The sequence below is a fragment of the Carettochelys insculpta genome, chromosome 1, assembly GCF_033958435.1.
Source record: "Carettochelys insculpta isolate YL-2023 chromosome 1, ASM3395843v1, whole genome shotgun sequence".
In the NCBI taxonomy this organism is placed as follows: domain Eukaryota; kingdom Metazoa; phylum Chordata; order Testudines; family Carettochelyidae; genus Carettochelys; species Carettochelys insculpta.
The window spans coordinates 88,671,948-88,693,934 of record NC_134137.1 but is presented as its reverse complement, the minus strand read 5'-3'; the positions used below and the strand labels follow the sequence as shown (position 1 = coordinate 88,693,934).

Below are 21,987 nucleotides of genomic sequence, written 5' to 3'. Positions count from 1 at the left end.
GATCTGGGATTTGTTATGCCAATATAATTGTTATATTTTATCCACAGAGTCTCTCTTCCAGCTTCTTCTGGAAATAACTGTTCGCAGCACTGGAGTAAATGACAGTACTGGACAATCCTTGACAGCACTTTCCTGCGCTTGCCTGTTCAGTTTGGTAGTTGCCTGGGGAGAAACAGGAAGAACATTGCAAGCAGTCTCTGCCATTCTTACCAATAATGGCAGTCATGCTTGTCAGACTATTCAGGTGTTGTACTAAACCTATTTTGTATCTAGACTTTTGGTTTGGGCATATACATGAGTTCTGGAAGCATTCTAATACAGAAATACATTTGAATTTGTGGGCTTCATTCACTCTTAAAATCAGTTTTGAGGTAAAGGTAATACGTTTTGGATTGACCTGCATATTATGGAGTCAATTGATTGGCATTTATAGAAAGTAAATTTTATTTGTTTTTGTGTATTTCTCATTAATAAATATGAAGGCACAAATTAAGACTTACATTCCAGTAAAACTTTTTTCAGATATACAATGTAGTTGTAACTGTATCAGTCTAATGATATTAGAGAGAGAAGGCGTAGGTGAGGTAATATCTGTTATTAGACCAACTTGTGTATCTTGCCAACTGAAATTTTTTCCGGTAAAATATATCATCTCGCCCACCTTGTTTCTCTAACTTTTCAGAGCCAGGCTTAGTGGCTGCAGCTTTATTTTCACTTTTCTGTGTTACTTAAGTTGTAATATTTTGTACCATCTGATGGGGTTTTCCTTGCCGTTCAGGTGCCAACTATCTTAAACTCTCTTCAGCGGAGTGTACAGGCAGTTCTGGTGGGCAAAATTCAGATCCAGGACTGGTTCAGTAATGGGATAAAGAAAGCAGCCCTGATGCACAAATGGCCATTGAAAGAAATTTCTGTAGATGAAGATGACCATTGTCTACTTCAGAGTGATGGTTTCTTCTTGTATCTTCTATGCAAAGATGGACTTTACAAAATTGGCTCTGGCTACAGTGGGACTGTGAGGGTAAAGTAACTTCTGCCAACTCATGATATAAGTTTGAAAATTTAATCTGAATTGCATTTTTATGTCTTGTTTGGCAGTTAGTGTCTTGTAATTTAGTAATACTGATAATTATTTTTAAATGAATTTTAAAATCCTTTCAGTGTTTATTCAACAGCATCTCATTTCTTGCTCTGTTTTTCACTTCTCATCACTGTAGGAGATAATGTTTCTAGGTGGTAAGAGATTAACTATAAATTTGTCATTCTAACAATTGTCCAACTAACTCTCTTGTTACCTTACAGGGTCATATATACAATTCTACATCCCGCATCAAAAACAGAAAAGAAAAAAAGTCTTGGTTAGGGTATGCTCAGGTAGGAGAATTCATAAAACAAACAAAACAAAAACAAATAAATATTTAATTCAAATGGAGCACAGTTTAGAACAGGTTTGTAGAAGTATTACATCATTTCTTTCTATCTGGCTGTAAAGTACAAAAGCCAGTCCAGTGTAGTTAAAAATTCTGGGTTTTTAAAGGTTGGCAGGTAGAAAAGAGTTAATGCAGTGTCTGCTTTAGACATGTTACATTGCAGTATTATCTCTAAAAATTGAAGATCTTGCACTATTTTGTTTTTTAATTCTTTAGTCACTCTTAATATATTTTGTATTTCCTTTTTAGCCAACAAAGACAAAAAGTATTAAAACTTTTGGGCTTTGCAGTTATAAAGCAGTGCATTGTTGTTTTAGATTATTATATGGGAGACGTGTATTCCTGTTTCTAAAATAACAGTAAATGGAATGTTTAGTTACCTATAGGATTTCTTTCAGTACTGTTTTACTTCTTTATTTTGAGATATTTTCTTAGGAAGATTTATTTAGTCATTTTACAACATTATAAAACTGCTGATTTACTTAATCTTACATCTTTTGCATTAAATATTTCTATTAAAATATATACTGTAGTATTGAATTTATTTCATTTATACAGTACATCATCTTTTCTTTAACATTTTAACAAATACCAAAATAAGTATTATTAACACAAAATATCAACATGAGCAGATATTTTTGTCTCTAGGATTTTCTGCCTCTTGTGGAGGAATGTGATCAGCATAGTATTGCTGTTTCTAAATTTCCTATCTCTAGACAGCAAGAAATCCTGTGGCACCTTATAGACTGATGTCAGATGAAGTGGATCTTTTCCCATGAAAGCTTATGCTTCAATAAATCTGTCAGTCTGTAAGGTGCCACAGGACTTCTCGTTATAATTGCAGACCCAGACTAATGTTGCTAACCCGCTGATACTTGTTTCTGTAGACAGTTGTCTTCTCTATATTTCATTTTTGTGTTGCTCATTCCTCCCAGGCTGGCATCTGGGAGAATACATATGTGTAGAAGATGATCCATGGGCACTCTACATGAGAACTCTGTAATTTGGCTATTGCTATGTAAAGGGCTGTTTGAGTTCTCTTCTTGGGGAAGCTATGGAGAATGAAATATATAGTAGGGAAACATCTCCCTTCATACAGACTGCAGGGACTGAGAGGAGAGGTGGAATGTTATAACAAACTGTTGGATGTAACCCTGTGCATTGGGGTTGCTGTCATCAGAATTACTATGTGTACTGGATATATCATCACTGTAGAATTTGGAGACAAAATAAATCCACTGGATTTAGGTTTATAAAGTTTGTTTCTACCTAGCAAGTAACACTGTGGTATAAATAGGAATATGTGAACAGTGAACAACACTCAGATTCAGTTAACCTTCTAATATGTTGATCTACATTCATTTCTCTAATACACAGATTTGAACAGTTGCTATTGTCATTGTAGCTTATTCCTGTGAAGATACTACTAGAGAGGGAGTATGTGGCTTTCAGAGAAGTGTTTGAGCACAGTGTCACCATCCTCGTGCACAAGGAAGTAGGAATTCTAGAGTGTGTTCCACTTTTAATTTGTATTAGAATTAACATAGAGAATAAGGTGTAAACCTGAAGCTGAGAAAAAGCTCATTTTGAAAACCACTGAAGTGTGAAAAAGTAAATGATTTTTCTGATTGATAGTCTCCCTTTAAAAAGATTCATGAAGTTTATATTTTCATTTTAATATGTCATTTTGTTTTCTTTTTAAATTTACCAGAGTTATTTGTTATATAGAGATGTGAACAATCACAGTGTGACAGCCATAAGAATAAATCCTGAAACGTTGGAACAAGATGGTACAGTCACTTTGCCAGGTAAGGAGTTCTAAATAGTTGTGGTGTGAATACTTTTTAGGAGATCTTTTATACCAAACCCCAAATATCAACAGATAAGGACTCCAACAGAAGTAATTAATGGATTTTAAAAGCCGAATGGGCTGTTGTCACCAAGACTGACGTCTGGCTAACTTTGGCAATGTTATTTCACACAGTCATTCCTTCATGTATTACACCAGCTTGGTGGAACTAGAGCGTAAGTCTAAGGCTATGTGCACATGACAACTTATGTCACGATAAGTTATGTCACTCAGAGGTATGAATAAGCCACTTCACTGAGCAACATACGTTACACTGACGTAACTGCCCTTGTGGATAGCGACTTAACCTCCAGTTTGGACAGCGCAATGTCATTGACTTAGTATCTTCTGCTGAAATAGCTGCTGCTGCTCCTCACAAAGGCTGGAATAGTTGATGGGAGAGCTCTCTCTGGTCTGCTGATAGTGTCTGTACTGTCAGTGTTTACAGCAGCTCAGCTGCAGTGCTGTAAGCTCTTCAGTATTGCCATAGACTGAGGAGACATCCGTTCTTAACATAGACTCTAAGTAGTGTAGAATATACATATATAGTGTAGAAGATACTTAAATCTGGGACAGTGTTTTTCAAACTGTTCTCCTTTGTGGACCCTAAAAAAATTCAAAAGGTGTGAATCTTGGAAATCTTAGATATAGTCTGTGGACCCAAAGAGGTCTACAGTCCATCGGTTGAAAACATTCAAGAACAGTCATAGTAAGTGTTTCATGGACCCTGTCAAAAATAATAAGCGGTCCTATGGCGCTTTAGAAGCTAACAAATTGATTAGGTCATTTGTGAAGCTACAAACTAACACTACTACCCCCTCTAGTATTAGTATAGTGTTAGTTGGATTTAGGGTTAGTTAGCTGTAGTTTAAGTATTTCCCCCGTAGTGTCCTCATTGGGATTTAGACATTACACCTTGCTGGACATTGCTCTACCACACGACAATTGCCCTGTGTTACTTTGCAAAACTTTCACAAAATGGACTCAAGGGATCATTTGTCTGAAGATGCACTTTCTTGAACAGGCCATGACCCATGTCACCCTATGGTCCTGAGTGTTGCCACTTTTATCTTGGAGATGTTGCCTCTCTGAGAAGATTAGCTGCTGAAGGAGAGGTCACTTAAGACCAACTGAGGTCATTTCAATCCCTTGGGTACTCCTCTTCCTCTGCCAGGAGATGTACAGATTGGCATGGGGTGAATGTCAGTGTTTCAGAAGCAGTTCCATCAACTGCTTCCTGGTACTATACAGGTAGATCAGCAGCCCTGTACCACTGACTCTGGTTCTGGCCCTGGAGCATCTGTTTGGGTGGTGATGGCAGCTGTTTCTGTGCTGGAGTCATATCAGGTAATAGCAGATCTCCTCTGTCATTCCTTCTTCACTTTGCTGTTGACTCAGGACTTTTACAGGGTTGTGTACTTCATCTCTCTGCTGGCTTTATAGCCCTTTGGGCAGCTGAACCTGTGTGTCAGTTGCCAATATACTGCAATATTTCCATTTTACAATTGGTAGACATGGGGTTGCTGCTGGGGTTGGTACAGGGCTAGCTGCAAGAGACCCCCTTAGCATTGGGATCATCTTCAACACCCTGGGACTAGTGCCGCTGATGTTACTGTAGTGGCACTCGCTGCTGTCTACCGTGGCACTGTCCCATACCTTAGTTCCACTGCCACCTTCAATGCCAGTTCTGGCACTGAAATTGATGGAGGTATAGTTGGTGCCACTCATACTGTTTCACCTTTGTTACCAGCTCCCTCTTTGTTCTGGGTTATGGTTGAGTTTGAATGGTGGTTGTCCCTTCAGGGCTGGCTCCATTTTTATTCCCCTGAAGCTTGGAAGCTTGAGCATCCAAGTCAGCATCATCATCCTCTGTTTTTGTTGCCTGACCCACATTAGGGGCTATTCATAGAGAACTATGGGTACCAGGATTCACATTTGTCTCATGGTTGGGATGGGAGTTATAGTTCTGGTGCTTACAAGTCACCAATGCCTTAACCATGTCTGTGGGACTCTCCCGGGTTGCAGAGGTCCGACTCCTCATTTTGCTAAAGGTGAGATCCCCAACTTTGTATGTGGCAGTGGCCCTTGAACTGTTACAGGCTCAGATAGTGCTTAATCTTCCCCTTGTGGAACCTCTGGAGTGGTCCTGGCCAGGTCCATCAGTCCTGGAGCAGGATCTGACTCTGGAACAGTAAACTGCTTCATCTTTGTCCTGGGAGGCTTCAGTGATACTTGGCTCTTCCTCCCTTTCATTACTGAGGATTTCAAGACAGTCTAGGATGTTTTGGATTGCGATGCCACTTCCTTGGGTGTTCACGCAGGGTTCTTGCAGTAGAATACTTACAAGTTGGTGGATATCTTATGGTCATCTGTGCCTGGGATAGTTACTCTCCCTATTAAGTGTACTCATTGAGTCTGCTAAAGTTCCCTGGAGCATGTTTGCTTTGTTACTGCTTGCCACAAAGCTTGTAGAGGAATACTACTTTGTTCAAGTGCAGGGATTTAAGGGATTTTACTCCCATCTCGCCCCAAATTCCCTCATCATATTTGTAATGACTGATAGAGCCTGGCAGGACAAGGTTAAGTGTACTCACAAAAATAAGGATTTTAAATGAATGGTCCTGATCATGAAGACTTACAGTAGACCTCTGAGATACACGCACATGAGCTGTGCATATCTTGGATTAATGCGACTCTTGAGCAGCGGGGAAACTGACCAGTGCTACTGTGCTGGTCAGTTAACTGGCTTCCTCTCTGTTACCGCTATCTAAGTACAACTTTGTCAATGGGACAGCTGTGTCTGAATTTACAAGCCAGCTATCTGAAGCTTTGAGAGGAGTTAAGGGCATTTGTAACTATAGGCTGCTCGCTGGCTAAGACTTTGTTGCAGTCTGTGCTGAACATCTTAGATACTTAGATCAGAGTGATGGCATTGGTGGAGTCTGCGAAGCTTTATGGCTGTGAAATTTCGGCATTGCTCCTCTTGCGCAGACACCATAGAGGATTTTTTTTGCGGGGGAGGGGGTGGCTGTAGAAAATTCATTTGATTTATTGTAGCAGAGATCCATTTTCAGTATATAATGCTTCGACTGGGCTTTTTTCCCTCTCCCTTGTGTATCAAGTGATGCTGGCTTATAAGTAGAACATCCAGAAGTACTTGCTATAATTGTAGTTGTTGGAACTTGCATTTGGCTCTCTGACAGTGCACCCCTCAGTGACTTGTGCATGTCATCTGTCGTTTAGGGAATATTGGTTTTCTCTAATGTCAATGATATCAAGATTTTTAAAAGTTCTTCTTCATCTCTGTTTTCTGATCCAATGGCTGGCTCCTCCTGTGGGACCTTACCACAATCCTAGCATCTTTAGTAGGATTAGCCCACTGGAATCCTGTCCCTTTCTGTTTTTGTGTCAGAAAACTGCATATCTAATAGTGTTAATGTCCACAAGGAGTTTGGGACAACAGGCTGAGGTAGAAATTTGGCACAAAAAATTCAGCTCAAATGGGTAAAGATTAGTTAAAATATAGGTGACTAAAAACAGGGTATTACAATGGGAAGCAACTTTAATAAGGTTTGTGATGCCAATATGGAATGAATATATATATATAATATAAAAAACTAGTTTGATGACCTACTCCTTAAAGTTACTGGCTCTACTAAAATGTTTTTACTTAAAATTGCAAGACTGTATCCTTAGCAGGTAAAACAGTAGATTTTAAGCTTGTTCATAGCAATTCACATACACTGCTATTGTGCTGATCATTTTATTTTATGAAAACCCCCTTTGCTCCAGATATTGTATCATTTAATGATTATAAAAGAGGATAATAGTGATGAACATTGCATTTTTGGAAGTTTTGGTGTATATTCATTATTAGAACATGAAAATAAAATGGTAGTGTTGGAAACATGGTTTAAATTGTTACCATAATACGCATTGGAAAACTTTACCCTACATTTGGAAAGAAAAATCTTGGTAAAGAATATGTAAAAACTCTAATTTGCTGCAGAAATGGACTTTTAAATTTGATCACTTTTTGGGCAGCCGCCTTGTATGTAAAATTGTAAAACCCATGATAATGTTTTAGCAAAGATGCAGAATATAGAATGCCTTGAATTGAGATGAATTAATGCAAATTACTTCATATTTTCCTTCCTACCATAGATTGTCATGTTGAAGGGCAGAACATCCTTTTCACTGATGGAGAGTACATTAATCAGATAGCAGCTTCTAGAGATGTAAGTATTCAATGGGTGGAGTAGACAGTTTTTGTTTTTTCCCCTGAGCCAACAAAGAAGTCGCTGAACCCAGTGATTGCCCCATCCAGATAAAAAGACAGACTCCTTTTGACTCGCGTAGATAAAGGCAGAACATGAAAACAGAAAATGAAAATTTGTTAGGTACCTGTCAAGAGCTTAGATTCATACTACTTCACTTGTGACATCCTTTTCAGACTTGTAATTTAAAATCACCATAGGAGCTCAGCTTCTACACCTGAGGTTTTGTAGGCTGACTAGTTTGGGTTTCTTTTTTTTTTTCATTTAATTTTTGTGGCTGACTGCTCTTCGTTGCCCTTAGGTCATGTTGTATGAGAGTATATTTTCAAGGTAAGTTGAGTGATGCTTTTTCAGTAAAACATGTTTCTAAAGAATGCTGAGGATTGTACAGTAGCTAAAAGGGGTTACTTCAACTGTTGTTGTTTTTAGGTGTTTCTTTCCTTTACAATCATTTATTTGTACAGTGCAACCCCAAGATACATGCACTAAAGTTGCATGAATCTCAGATTAATGCGACTCTGAGGAGTGGGGAGCTGGCACCTGGTTCCTGGCTGCTTGCCACTCAGGGAAGCTGGAAGACTGACCAGTGCAGCAGTGCTGGTCAGTTTCCCAACTCCTGTGAGTCGTGGGGCAACTGGGAGCCAGGAGCCAGCTCCCTACCACTGTCAGAACTGGGGAAACTGACCAGTTGACCAGTTTCTCCGCTTCTGTCAGTGGCAGCAGCCAAGAGCCTGACTCTCATCTGCCACCACTAACAGGAGTGGGGAAACAGCTCTTGTCAGAAGCAGCAGCCTGACTCTTGCTGTCCCTGACAGGAATGGTTTCCCTTCCTGCTGTCACTGACGAGCTTGGAGACTGACCAGCACAAGAGTGCTGATCTGTTGCCGGGCTCCTGTGAGCGGCGGGGAGCTGGGACCCAGGCCCTAGTTCCCCGCCACTCACAGGAATGGGGAAAATGACCACTGTAGCAGTGCTGACCGGTTTTCTGGCTCCCATGAGTAACGTGAAATGTGACTTAGGCAGGGTTGCACAGGAATGCAACTTCCACATAAGTCAGTGGTCTCCTGTATTTCTTTTTAAAACAGGTTTCTTTCAGATAAGGTAAGCATATAGGATACATTTACGAAGAAGGATTGAATTCCAGTGTGACATGTGGAAATGGTATTAAGTTTCATGCTTTGTTGTGAAGAAGGGATAGTTGTTGATTTCATTAGAGGCAGCATTGCCTTGCTTGGCAGGAGAATGTGGAAGTGTGATTGTTTATTTTTTAAAGTCCCCTGTACTAATTTACTGATTCAGTCCTCTGGGTAAGAACTTTCGCTGGGGATTGCTGTTAACATGGCAGGATTATGGAAAGGGTTTTCCTTGCGAAAATGAGTTAAGCAAAGAGTTAATTAAAAGATGTATGTGTTCTTTGAGTTATTGTTCATGTCCATTCCATGTTACGTAAGTGTGCTTGCCACATGGACCAACGCTGGAAGTTTTTTCTTTCTGTGTTTGTAGGGGAACAGCCTGGCGCCCTTTTTGGGAGGAGCCTGTGATATGTAGTGTAAGGGCGTTGCCAGATCCCACTATCCTCAGTTCCTTTTTGACACTAGTGATGATGCATGGGACACTCTTTAGCTCTAGCAAAGTTCACTTGTTTTTCTCTCTCTCTCTCTCACACACACGCGCGCGCACGCTTTATTTGTTAGTTTTCAGTAGTTTCCCTTCCCTTAATGTGTAGTCTACCTGGCAGCAATTTCAGCATTCCATCCAGGCTCAGCAGGCTATTCCCTTTTTGAGACCTGATTGTGGAGTGCTTCCTTAGAGGACTGTCTTGGGACTTTAATCTGACCTTAATCTGGTCCTCTCTTGGTTGATAGCTCTCCTTTTTGAGTCTTTGGCTTTTTGCTCGTTATCCTATCTCCCATATGAAGTGACCTTTCTGGTAGCTATTACTTTCACTCGCTGTGTGTTGGAGTTGAGGGCCCTCACCAGAGAGTCTTTTATGAAGCTAAAATACAGTCTTTGAAGTGTCCATGTGGATTCCTCACCTCGGTCTAATGGCACTGCTGCACTCGTGGTTCGAAAATTTATGGTAGCAGTTCCCTTAGCAGGCTGCGTGTGTGAAGTAGCCAGCATGCGTTGAATGCAATGGCTGCTATGCATGTGCAGCTTGCTGACCCCTCAATTCCTTCTCTACTGCCCTTGGCTTGAGTCAGTTGTCCTCTACAGTTTGCCTTTTTCCTTACAGTTTAGATAGTTATTTGATCGTAGTGTTCTTGTAGCAGTTTATAGTGTTGGTATAGTTCACCATTGTTTACATTTTTTCTTCATTGTTCCTAAATTGTTAGATGTGCTTGGTTCCCCAGGGTTCAGAAGATATCTGACTTGCAGAAAGTCCACAGCTATTTCAGATGGACATTTTCAGTGTGTACACTGTCTCGGTGAAGGACATTACACAAGCAGATGTCCACACTACCAGAACCAGAAAGGCAATAGAGCTCCAATTCAAGCTTTTCTTGATGGAAAAGTCCAGTAGGCCTCTCTCTCTGACCCAGTGCACACACCACCACTCAGACAGCCTTTACCCAGGGCAAGTTCTAAATGGGCAGTCCATGTAACGAGGTCATCTTCTTCATACTCTAATCCAGGAGAGTCTTGCAAACCTTTCTAGTAAGACTGGTAAATATAAATAAATGTGACATTTCTGAGAGCAATCGATTCACCTGAAAAAAGTGAGTGTCCTGTGGAACTTTGTTTCTTTGAAGTGTGCCATGTAACTGAAAAGGTTGGGAACTGCTACTCTAGGGCATGCATTCACAGTAACATAGAATGCACCCCTAATGTTTGCTTTTCCGTCACTACCACTACTCCAGTGAGTTTTTTAAAACAAGACAAGGCCAGGGTAATCCTAATAGCACCAAATTTGCAAAGACAGATGGGGTACCCTTACTTGTTACAGATGTCAATAGCTCCTCCTTGGTGATTTCCTTCCAGTCTCTTGCCTGTGCCTCAGCAAATGTCTGACTCAGCTGACCATTGTGGACACCTCTGCCTCAGAGCGTGGCTCATCGTTGACTGACATGATTTGAAGAAAATTGTTCATCTCCAGTGCAAGAGATACTGCTCAGTGCTTGCAGATAATCTACAAGAAAAACATATATACAGAAATGGCACCGTTTTACTAGTTGGTGTGAGACAACAGCTCTCACCTACTTCAGGCGTTCCACGTGTATAGCAATATCCATTACAGTTTAAGGAAGCGGTTGTATCCCTCAGCTTTGTAAGGATAAACCTGGCCACCATTCTAGCACTTCATCCTCCAATGAGTGAGTGTTCTCCATTCACACATCCTACAATCACATGATGCTGTACGGGTTTACAAAATATCCACTGAATAAAGCCCTCACACCAGCTTGGGACTTGAACCTTGTATTGATGGCCCTTATGAGACAGCTATTCACGCTCGCAGCAACATGCTCACTCCTCCATCTCTCTATGAAAGCAACATTTTTGGTCGCTATTGCGTCTGAATATAGGGTGGGAGAATTGGGAGCTCTCATGTTTATTATATGTCATAAAGATAAAGTTGTGCTTCATCCACTCCTCAAATTCCTTCCCAAAGTGCCTACTTCTTTTCATTGTAATGAACCCTTGTACTTGCATGCTTTCTTCTGCAAACCCCATTCAGACAATACAGAAGCACTCATGCATACATTAGACATCCACAGGGCTCTGACCCTTTATCGACAAAGAACAAAACTTTTCAGGAAAACAGACTTTATCTTCTGCAGAATGCTCAAGGGCTCACAGATATCAAAATGTAGAATATCAAAGTGGGTGTCAGTCTGTATTCACCTAGCATATGAAAATTCTGGCAAGCATCACCAACAACTGCCCATACCCACTCCAGTAGAGCAGTGGCTGTGTCCACGCTGTTTCCTTGTAATGTGCCCATGCAGGACATTTGTAGAGCAGCTACCTGGGCATCTACACATACATTCACACAACTCTGAAACTTACTTGGCCACAGACACCCAATGTGGCCACACCATTCTATCCACTATAACTTCACAAAAACCAAAGCTCCACCTGCCAGCAAAAGAGACTTCTCCATAATCATCTAAATGGAGCAGCCCTGGGGACATGCCTTGAAGAAGAGGGCTTTACTCATGTTGAGCAGCAACTTAGGTTCTTTGAGATGGTTTTTCCTGTGGATGCTCCACCACCCACCCTTACTCCCCTCTGCATGGGTAGTCTCTTTTCCAAGCAGTGAAGGAACGGAGGGGTCAGTGAGCTGTGAGTGTGTAGTAGCCATTGTGTTCAGCCAGCTGCTTTGTGTGCACAGTGCACTGTGGGAACTGCTACTGTAATTCTGTGACTACAGGTACAGTGGCATTGTAATACATAGGTGGAGTACCCATGCGAACAACCATTTTGAGGAACCTTAGTTACTGTACAAGGTGGGTAACTCTCTCTTGTGGTCCCATCCTGCCTTCTTCCCAAGGTGGTGTGGGCCTTTCACATCAAACAGGACATTTTTCTCATTGTTTTCTTTCCAAAACTCAAATCCAGCTTCTCCAAATACGAGGTGTGCCCTCACTTTCTAGATAGAAAACACTAAACATTCTGCATGTCTGTTTAACTTTTCGTTGCTTTTGTGGACTGCATGAGTAGCCTCAGTCTCGTTGCAATGCCTCATCATAGACCACAATGTAGCAAGCTCTGCTATGGCTTAGCTAAGGTGCAGGATCTGCCTATTATGGCACAGGTCTCGACCAGGGCACAGGCCTCTTTGGTGGCTTTTCTGGCACATGTCAACTGGTGCAAGAAATTTGTGTCGGTCAGAAATCCTCAAAACAGTTTCTTTCACTGTCTGAGTGAAGCTCACATTAGTGACAAGTGTTTTATCTTCAAAAACTTTAAGCTGCACACCAATGACGAGTCGGACGTTAGGATTAAAGCCTTGCTGATGGTGTTGCCTCTGATCCCAGCACTGATCTAGTCCTGATTTGCTTGGTGTACAGCACCATCTCTTCAGTGTGGAGTTCTGGTCATTGCCCTTCCATCAGATCTATATAGGTCATCTTCCCTGGCCCTGGATCCTAAGAGGGAGAAGCCCACTTGAGGACATTCCCCTTCTTGTAAGAGCAAGGACAGTGCTGGAGGTGAGTCATGACCCAACAGGGTGGCTCTTTCACTTCAAGTGAGAATACAAGCTCAACTTCTGGCAGGTGCACAAGCCTTTCCAGCGGTACACCAGCCACTGCAGAAGCAGTATGGGGGTCTGTCACCTCAAAATGCCATCAACTTTGGACACCCTGCAAGTGGCAAAAGCTCTCGTGTCCCTTCTGGTGCCACCAGCACCCAAGCCAAGGGGTAAGCCTGTTCTTAGATCTCCTCCATGATCCCTATCTGTGTGGCTCTTCTTGCTTCTACAGGGAGTGTTCCACCAGTACTCACCTATACAGAGCTGTTGTGCTGTGGACATAGGGCTGCCTGGTCATTGGAACCCTCAGCACCAGACTCTGAACACAGTTTCTCTGCCTTGAAGTCTGCATCATCTGCAAGGTGATACAGGCTGGAGGCATGTATGACTCCACAACCTCATTACCTTGGCCACTGTAGTAGCTCATCCTCTGTGTGAACTCTTGCAAGAGCCATTGTGAAAACGTGTACTGGTCTCTTGTGTACGAACCCAGAACTTCACCCCAGCACTGGCACTGTTAGTCTTGGCACTGCTCGTGGCGCTGTTCCCAGTTGTAGCACCAGTCATCAAGTGTTTGGCATTGATTGCAGATCCACTGAATTCCACCACCACCACCGGTCACCAGGATCCTGACATGGAGGGTTGTCTCAGCCATTCCAGTTATCCTGTGGTGATGATCACAGCAGGGATCAGGACACCTAGGAGTCCCTTAGGAGTGGTACCAGTCACCTGAAAGAATCTCCTGGTCTTCTGAAGTTCTTTGCAGGAATACTCCCAGATGACCTTCCCAGGAGAGGTGTTCCCACCAGAGCAGACTGGAAGGCTGGCTCCTGCAGTACAGGCATCACTGTCTTGTCTTTGTATAAAGCTATTGTGGGACCGCCCTCAGTATTCTCTGAGGATGCCAGAGCCTATGAGGAGCTGTTAAAGAGGATTGCCTCAAGCCTGAGGTTGCTGACAGAGGAGCTGGAGGAGCCCTTGGCTGTTCTGTTTAATGTCTTGAGTGCAGTGACATTGGCTGGAATTGTGCTCTCATTTCATGAGAGCGTGGTGAAAATCACCAAGGCCCTTTGGCAAACTCCCTTGTCACTCCTCCCAATATGTAAATAGACAGAGCCCAATTACACTATGTACCTATCATTGGGTATGAGTATTTTTATATTCACCCTGCCCCGAACTCCCTGTTGATGTTTGCAGTCAATTAACGTTTTGACTGTCGCCTTGTGACGGCAGCATTGGGTTCTCTGTGGCCCCTCATTCTGTATGCAACCCATTATCTCTCAGGGAGTTGTGGCTTAATAGCCAGAGTACAAGGTACACCTCCTCAGGGTGTTGTGGTCTAGTGTCCATAGAGTTAATACAGTTCCTGTTGTGGTCAGGGTAGAATGTCCAGCAACCAACGAGGTGTAAATCATCCTATGGGGCTGGTGAGAAGGGGTGTAGGGGGATGCGAGCCTTCCTGTTCTACCTGGTCTGTGAACAGGATCCTGGCAACAGTGGTGTAGTCGACTACTAGCTCTGCAGTAAATCCCACTGCCACAGCAACATGCCAAGCCCCGAGGGTTACAATTCCTGCCAGTGCTGCTTGCTTACCAGTTTCTAGGAGCAATTTTATCCATCCCTTTGCTCTGGTCTGGGGCTTTTCCTACAGCCTTTTTTGGGGTGGCTGCTGAGGCTTGGTCTGTTGGTGCTTGTGATGGAGTGAGGGGAGTGCCTGTGTGAGTCAGGCTGGATGTGTGAGGCAAGCAGAGCAGTTCCTAGTGGCTAAGGATGACCCTGGGGCTACAACTGGCAGATAACACCTCTGCCCTGAACAAAGAAGAGGGAGGAGCTGAGCTGGTTTTGAATTGGGGGCGGCAGTTAGAGGCTAGGGGAAGAGAGAGCTGGAAGGCAGCCAGCCGGAGGAGGGGTAAAGCTACACCCCAGAGGGGCACCCCTCGGGGTCTTCCTCCCAGGACGGGTTGGAAGGACTGTCTCTGGCTGCTGTACTGTCGCTTCTGTGAGAAACTGGGCAACTGTTGCCTAATAAACCTCCTGTTGTACCTGCTGAGTGAGTGTCACTCCTGTCAGCGGACGGGGTGCAGTGCAGGGGGACCCCTGAACGCCATCACACTGGTGTCAGGAGTGGGATGCACTGCACCCACGGATGAGCTCCCAGCCATCGCTGACTGAGCGCAAGAGAAGGAAGGAGCCTCACAAGAGCCAGAGGGGGAACAGAGCAATTCCTGCAGCTGCTGCTGGTGAGTGGATACCCTGGGAGACAGCGGGGAGATGGATTATACCCGACTCCTAAAGGCAGAGCTAGCGGGCTGTGCAGAGAGAGGGGCCTGACCGTGGGGAAGGTGACCAAGGCCCAGCTGATTGCCCAGCTGGAAGAGAATGACTGATCCGGGGGGGCAGAGCCTGTCCCGGCAGAAAGTGGCCGGTCAGCCTCAGGAAGCGTTTCGGATTCTCCGACAGGAGCAGGGGCTCGACGCCGTCAGACAGACGCGGTGCCCGCTAGGTCGCGCTTAGCTAGCGGTGGTCCATCGCGGGCAGAGTCCCCCGCCGCAGAGCTGCGACGGCTGGAGCTCGAGGTGAGATTAAAGGAACTGGAAGCCCAGGAACGGCAGAGGGAACGTGAGTGCCAGGAACGGGAAAGAGAGCGTGAGCACGAGCGCCAGGAATGGGAAAGAGAGCGTGAGCACGAGCGCCAGCTGCAAGAGAGACAGCGGAAGGAGAGAGAGCGAGAGTGGGAGCATGAGCAGGCCATGGCAGAGGCGAGACACTAAGAGGCCCCAGCTGCGGTAAGTGGGGAGAGGGCCAGACGGCTTGGGGTGGCCAGTCACTTGGAGATGCGTGTGCTGGCCCAGTGTCAGGACCCAGGGGACATGGACGAGTTCCTTGCTGCCTTTGAGCGAGCCTGTGAGTTGCATGAGGTTCCCCCAGCTGAGTGGCTCCGGCACCTCACCCCCTTGCTGGGCCAGAAGGCCGCAGCGGTGCTCAGCCAGCTGGAGGGGCTACAGCCTGGGGACTATGAACGGTTCAAACAGGCCCTGCTGCATAAGTTCGGGCTGACTCCGGAGATGTACAAGAAGTTGTTCCAGGAGGTGCAGAAGAGGCCAGAGGAAACCCATGTAGATACAACCGCCCGCCTGAGGCAATACTACCGGAAGTGGGCGTTCGGAATGGGAGTCCAGTCCGTAGAGGACCTGATCGAGCTGGCAGTCCTGGAGCGATTCTACGAGATGTGCTCACCTGACCTGAGGGTGTGGCTCGTGGACCGGAAGCCTGGGGATTCACACAATGCAGGGAAACTGGCAGATGACTTCACAAACAGCCGGGCCAGGTTTGAAAGTGACCCCCACAAAGAGAGGGAGTCCCAGAGAGAGAGGGAGTCCCAGAGGGACCGGTTCCTGACCGTACGACAGAGGGGACCACCTCTGGGGCGAGCCTAGGAAAGAGAGGCCAGCCACCGACCCCCAGAGAACCAAGTAGAGCCAGGACAGAGCAGCCGGAGACCCAGGCTGTTATCGCTGTGGGCGAAAGGGGCATAGAGCAGCCCAGTGCCCCAAGCTCCCAGACAGGTTGAGCAGGCTGGGGGGTCATGGAGTCAACTGGGTGGAGTCCCAGAAGCCAGAGGGGCTGGTGGCCAAGGCGGGTGGTGCTGACAGTGGGCACTTGGATTGGGCCGAGTCCGCTCCACAGACCAGCTCCTCAGGGGGACCAAATGCTCAGAGGTCAGTTTACAGAGGTGGGGCGGCACTACCTCTGTGGAGCAAGCCTCTCAAACACCTCGAGGTAGACGGGAAAAAGGTCACAAGGTTCTGGGACACAGGCGCTGACGTGACGCTGGCCCGACCCGGGGTGGTGGCACCGGGCTGCATGATACCCAATTCCCACCTGACGATAACAGGAATTGATGGGACCCCTTTCAGGGTGCCCATGGCGAGGGTGCACCTGAAATGGGGGAAGAAGGAAGGCCCCAAGGAAGTGGGCGTGCACAGCCATTTGCCGGCGGATGTACTGATGGGGGCTGACCTGGAGAACTGGCCAGGTGAACACCCTCGTGCCCTGGTCCTGACCCGTAGCCAAAGAAAATGAGGGGTGCGTTCCCCAGATTCAGGGGTACAGGCCCAGCCAAAGTCACAGGAGCCACAGGGGCCAACCCTGAGAGAAAGGGGGCCCCCAAAAACCAGATCTCACAGGCCAGGGGTGCTGGAGCCAGGCAGGGATGGGGAAGCAGCATCCGCCCCTGCCCCAGCCGAAGAATTCCAGGCAGAGCAGCAAGGAGACTCCTCCTTGCAGAAGCTGAGGGAACTGGCCAGTCTCAGCCCAGCTCCACAGCTGGGGGAGGGCTGCACGGAGAGATTCCTGTGGGAAAAGGGATTCCTGTACCGGGAATGGGCTCCCAGATGCAAAGCGGAGCCATGGAAGGTACAGAGGCAACTGGTGGTTCCCCAAAAGTACCGGCGCAGGTTGCTGTACCTAGCCCATGTTGTCCCGCTAGCAGGACACCAGGGGATCCACCGCACCAGGAGAAGGTTGTTACAGAACTTTTTTTGGCCTGGGATCTTTGCAGCTGTCCGTCTGTATTGTCTGTCCTGCGATCCCTGCCAGAGGGTTGGGAAGACCTGGGTCAAGGGGAAAGCTGCCCTGAGGCCACTGCCCATCATAGAGGAGCCTTTCCGGAAAGTGGCTATAGACATAGTGGGACCCTTCAGCAAGGCAACGCGTTCGGGGAAGAAATATATTTTGGTGGTGGTAGATTTTTCCACGCAATACCCAGAAGCAGTGGCCTTGACCTCTGTCGACGCTGACACCGTGGAGGATGCACTGCTGTCCATTTTCAGCAGAGTGGGGTTCCCCAAGGAGGTCCTCACTGATCAGGGGTCCAACTTCATGTCGGCCCTACTGCAAAGCTTGTGGGACAAGTGTGGGGTCCGGCACACCTGGGCCACAGCTTACCACCCGCAGACCAATGGGCTGGTGGAGAGGTTCAATGGGACTCTGAAGCAGATGCTGAGAACCTTCATGAATCAATACCCCCATGACTGGGACAAGTACTTACCCCACCTGCTGTTTGCATACAGGGAGGTGCCCCAGGAATCCACGGGGTTCTCCCCGTTTGAGCTGCTGTATGGAAGGAGGGTACGGGGACCCTTAGACTTGCTCAGAGAAGAGTGGGAGGGGACGGCCTCTCCTGAAGGGGAGTCAGTGGTACAGTATGTACTGACCTTCCGGGAAAAACTCAGCGAGCTCATGGGCCTGGCCAGGGAGAACCTCTCCAGGGCCCAAAGAAAGCAAAAGGTCTGGTATGACCATAACGCCAGGGCCCGAGCCTATGCCACCGGGAACCAAGTGATGGTCCTTGTACCTGTGCGGCGGAACAAGCTGCAAGCGGCCTGGGATGGGCCCTTCAAGGTCGTCAAACAGCTAAATGACGTGAATTATGTGGTGGAACTGTCAAACCGGGCCCACAGCCACCGGGTCTATCATGTGAACATGAAACCTTACTGGGACAGAGAGAACTTGGTGCTGGCCGTGTGCAGACACTGGGAGGGGCAAGGGGATGATCCCTTGGTGGATTTACTCACAAGGACTGGAGCCGGCTCCTTGCTGGAGTCTATTCCCCTCTCAGACCAGCTGACCCCTGCCCAGCAGATGGAGATCAAGGAGGTGCTGCATTCGCACCAACAGCTGTTCTCTGACAGACCCGGACGCACTGAGCTAGCTGTCCACCGAATAGAGAGAGGCATCCACGCCCCTATCAAGTGTGTGCCATTCAGAGTCACAGGGAGGACGGCTCAGGACATAGAGCGGGAGGTTGAAGACATGCTGGCTCTGGGGGTGATCCAACCCTCCTCCAGCCCCTGGGCCTCTCCCATGGTGTTAGTCCCTAAAAAAGATGGGTCTGTTCGCTTTTGTGTGGACTATCGCAAGCTTAATGCCATCACTGTATCAGACGCCTACCCCATGCCCAGGCCCGATGACCTCTTAGACAAGCTGGGGGGAGCCCGTTAACTCACCACCATAGACCTCACCAAGGGGTACTGGCAAGTGCCATTAGACCAAGATGCCCGGCTCAAGTCAGCTTTCATCACCCCTGTGGGGCTCTGAGTTCCTGGTCCTGCCCTTTGGCCTCAAGGGGGCACCCGCTACCTTCCAGCGTCTGGTGGACCAGCTATTGAAAGGGATGGAGAGCTTTGCCCTGGCTTACATGGACGACATTTGCATCTTCAGCCAGACGTGGGAGGACCATGTGTCCCAAGTCAAGCAGGTGCTGGACCGACTCCAGAAGGCTGGGCTATCAAGGCAGGGAAGTGCAAGGTGGGAATGGCTGAGGTGACCTACCTGGGCCACAACGTGGGCAGCGGCTGCTTAAAGCCAGAGCCAGCTAAAGTGGAGGCTGTCAGAGATTGGCCCACACCCCAGACTAAGAAACAGGTACAGGCCTTCATTGGGATGGCGGGGTATTACCAGAGGTTTGTGCCCCACTTTAGCTCCATCGCAGCCCCCCTCACGGAGCTATGTAAAAAGGGAAAGCCTGACAAGGTGGTCTGGACCGAGCAGTGCCAAGAGGCCCTCTGCGCACTGAAGGAGGCTCTGGTCAGGGCCCCAGTGCTGGCAAATCCAGACTTCAACAAACCCTTCCTGGTGTTCACCGATGCCTCAGACGTGGGGCTGGGGGCGGTGCTAATGTAGGTGAATGACAAAGGGGAGAAACACCCCATTGTGTACCTGAGTAAGAAGCTGCTGCCCCGGGAGCAGAACTACGCAGCTATAGAGAAGGAATGTCTGGCCATGGTGTGGGCACTGGGGAAGCTGCAGCCGTACCTGTTTGGACGGTGTTTCACCGTGTACACCAATCACTCACCCCTGACCTGGCTGCATCACATGAAAGGGGCCAATGCCAAGCTCCTGCAGTGGAGTCTGCTCCTGCAGGACTACGACATGGAGGTGGTCCATGTGAAGGGGAACAACAACACCATAGCCGATGCCCTGTCACGCAGGGAGGGCCCTGAACTTCCCTAGCTCACTGGCTAAGTGACCCCACTCAGTTCGGTCTGGAAGGTGGGAGAGATGTGATGGAGTGAGGGGAGTGCCTGTGTGAGTCAGGCTGGATGTGTGAGGCAAGCAGAGCAGTTCCCAGTGGCTAAGGATGACCCTGGGGCTACAACTGGCAGGTAACACTTCTGCCCTGAACAAAGAGGAGGGAGGAGCTGAGCTGGTTTTGAATCGGGGGGCGGCAGTTAGAGGCTAGGGGAGGAGAGAGCTGGAAGGCAGCCAGCCGGAGGAGGGGTAAAGCTACACCCCAGAGGGGCACCCCTCCGGGTCTTCTTCCCAGGACGGGTTGGAAGGACTGTCTCTGGCTGCTGTACTGTCGCTTCTGTGAGAAACTGGGCATCTGTTGCCTAATAAACCTCCTGTTGTACCTGCTGAGTGAGTGTCACTCCTGCCAGCGGACGGGGTGCAGTGCAGGGGGACCCCCTGAGCCCCATCACAGTGCTTCCTCCCCTGGAGCTCCTGTGGCAGTCAGCCCAGACTGAGCATCACCACAGGCTTTTATAGCAGGGCTGTGGGGCTAGGGTTTCTTCAGCCAGTTGTGTCAGGTTAACCCTTCAGGTCCAGTGTGGGCTTGATACACCCTCTCACAGTGCAGGAAAGACGTGGGCAGCCAGGGGCTATTCCCAAAAATAAAGATAAGAGCAGTCGTCATGTAGCACTTTAAAGACTAACAAAACTATTTATTTATTTATTTGTTAGTCTTTAAAGTGCTACGTGACTGCTTTTTTGTTTTGATAAAATACAGACTAACACAGCTATCTCTCTGTTACTATCCAAAAATAAAGAGATAAAGAAACTGGATCTTTTTAGGCGTCTCAGATGTGGTGGATTCTGCTGCTCAGACCAGGGCCTCTGCCATCTGCATGAGGCAAGTGGCATGGCTGCAGTCTTTGACTTTCTCCCCTGAGATCCAAGATCTTCCATTGCTGGGCATGCTGTCTTTGAGGAACAAATGAATGAGAAACTGCATGTCCTCAAGGACTCTCATGTTGGCCTCAGGATTCTGGACTCTGTATTCTTGGGCAGCATCTCCTCCCTGACAGCATCATCAGCATAGACAGAACTCATTCTCTAAGAGGGACAATCTGTTCAGATGCTATCAGGGCCAACAGTCCTCTGCCTCCATGCAGGCTAGCTGTACCCTGCACCAACAGAGGCAGAAGCAGCTGTCTTGAGGATGCTCCTGAGGGCAATATTCTAGTTATCACCGGATCCTGTCCTCCCCCGTTTCTCCAACTGCTTTTCTTTTTTTTCCAGCAAGGTGGCTGTCCATAGCATCGGACCAATGGGCCTTCAACACTTTGGCCCATGGCAGTTTTCTATACAGTAATTTATTTCTACCCAGACACCTGACCCCCCTATCCCAGTCCCTGTTCAGTCTGCTGGTTAAGTTATTTGTAGCAAGAGAAGTAGCAGGTTCTGACCATTTTCTTGGCTTTCTCAAAGACTCTTACTACTTAGCTGTTGTGAAAAGAAACAGGAATTGTTTATTTAAACCCTTCTAATAAACATACTATGAAGCTGCCAAGACTAAAATTGGTCAGCGTGACTTTTGCTCAATGTAAGAAACGAAACATTCTATATCTTATTATAAAATATCAATAAACATACCACTAAGTGAATAAACATTAAAAGATGACAACACATGTTCCAGTTATGAGAGTTTCAGTAATTTGTGTCTTGATTTTTGTTTGATATATTTGAAGCAGAAACAGTTCTGTTTTTAAAAAAGTGCAATTTTTAGGCTTAGCACTTCATCTGTCTGTCTCTAAATCATTTTACTTGTCTTTTATCATGACACATTTTTGCCAATTAGTAGTCATTTTTCTACCTTAAAAAACTTCATAATTTTATTATTGTCTTACCTATGGTTTACTTTTAAAGGATGACTGGAGATGCATAGCATACTCTTTGTAGTGTGAGAGTAAACCAGACTTACTTGTGCCACAGAAACTAATTTAAAGTATTTTTAATGGTTTAAATGGCTGTTTTATTTGTTACAGGATGGCTTTGTAGTTCGAATATTTGCAACAAGTACGGAGCCAGTACTGCAACAAGAGCTGCAGCTTAAACTTGCCCGAAAATGCTTACATGCCTGTGGTATTTCATTATTTGATCTGGAGAAAGACTTGCACATTATCAGTAAGGCTTCATTTTATGTCCTCTTCTTTCAACATTCTACCATAAATC

General features: G+C 46.6%; 1 protein-coding gene across 7 annotated transcripts in view; it reads left to right on the top strand.

The window, feature by feature from the left end:
• Window positions 1-21,987, top strand: part of MYCBP2 (MYC binding protein 2) — a 354,939-nt gene that overhangs the window by 59,765 nt on the left and 273,187 nt on the right. For all 7 annotated transcript variants that reach the window (XM_074989094.1, XM_074989085.1, XM_074989075.1 and 4 more), the window contains exons 5-10: window positions 48-244; window positions 779-1,021; window positions 1,303-1,374; window positions 3,142-3,238; window positions 7,444-7,517; window positions 21,801-21,939. In XM_074989094.1, the coding sequence (XP_074845195.1) occupies window positions 48-244; window positions 779-1,021; window positions 1,303-1,374; window positions 3,142-3,238; window positions 7,444-7,517; window positions 21,801-21,939 (822 nt within the window). The remainder of the gene's footprint in view (window positions 1-47; window positions 245-778; window positions 1,022-1,302; window positions 1,375-3,141; window positions 3,239-7,443; window positions 7,518-21,800; window positions 21,940-21,987) is intronic.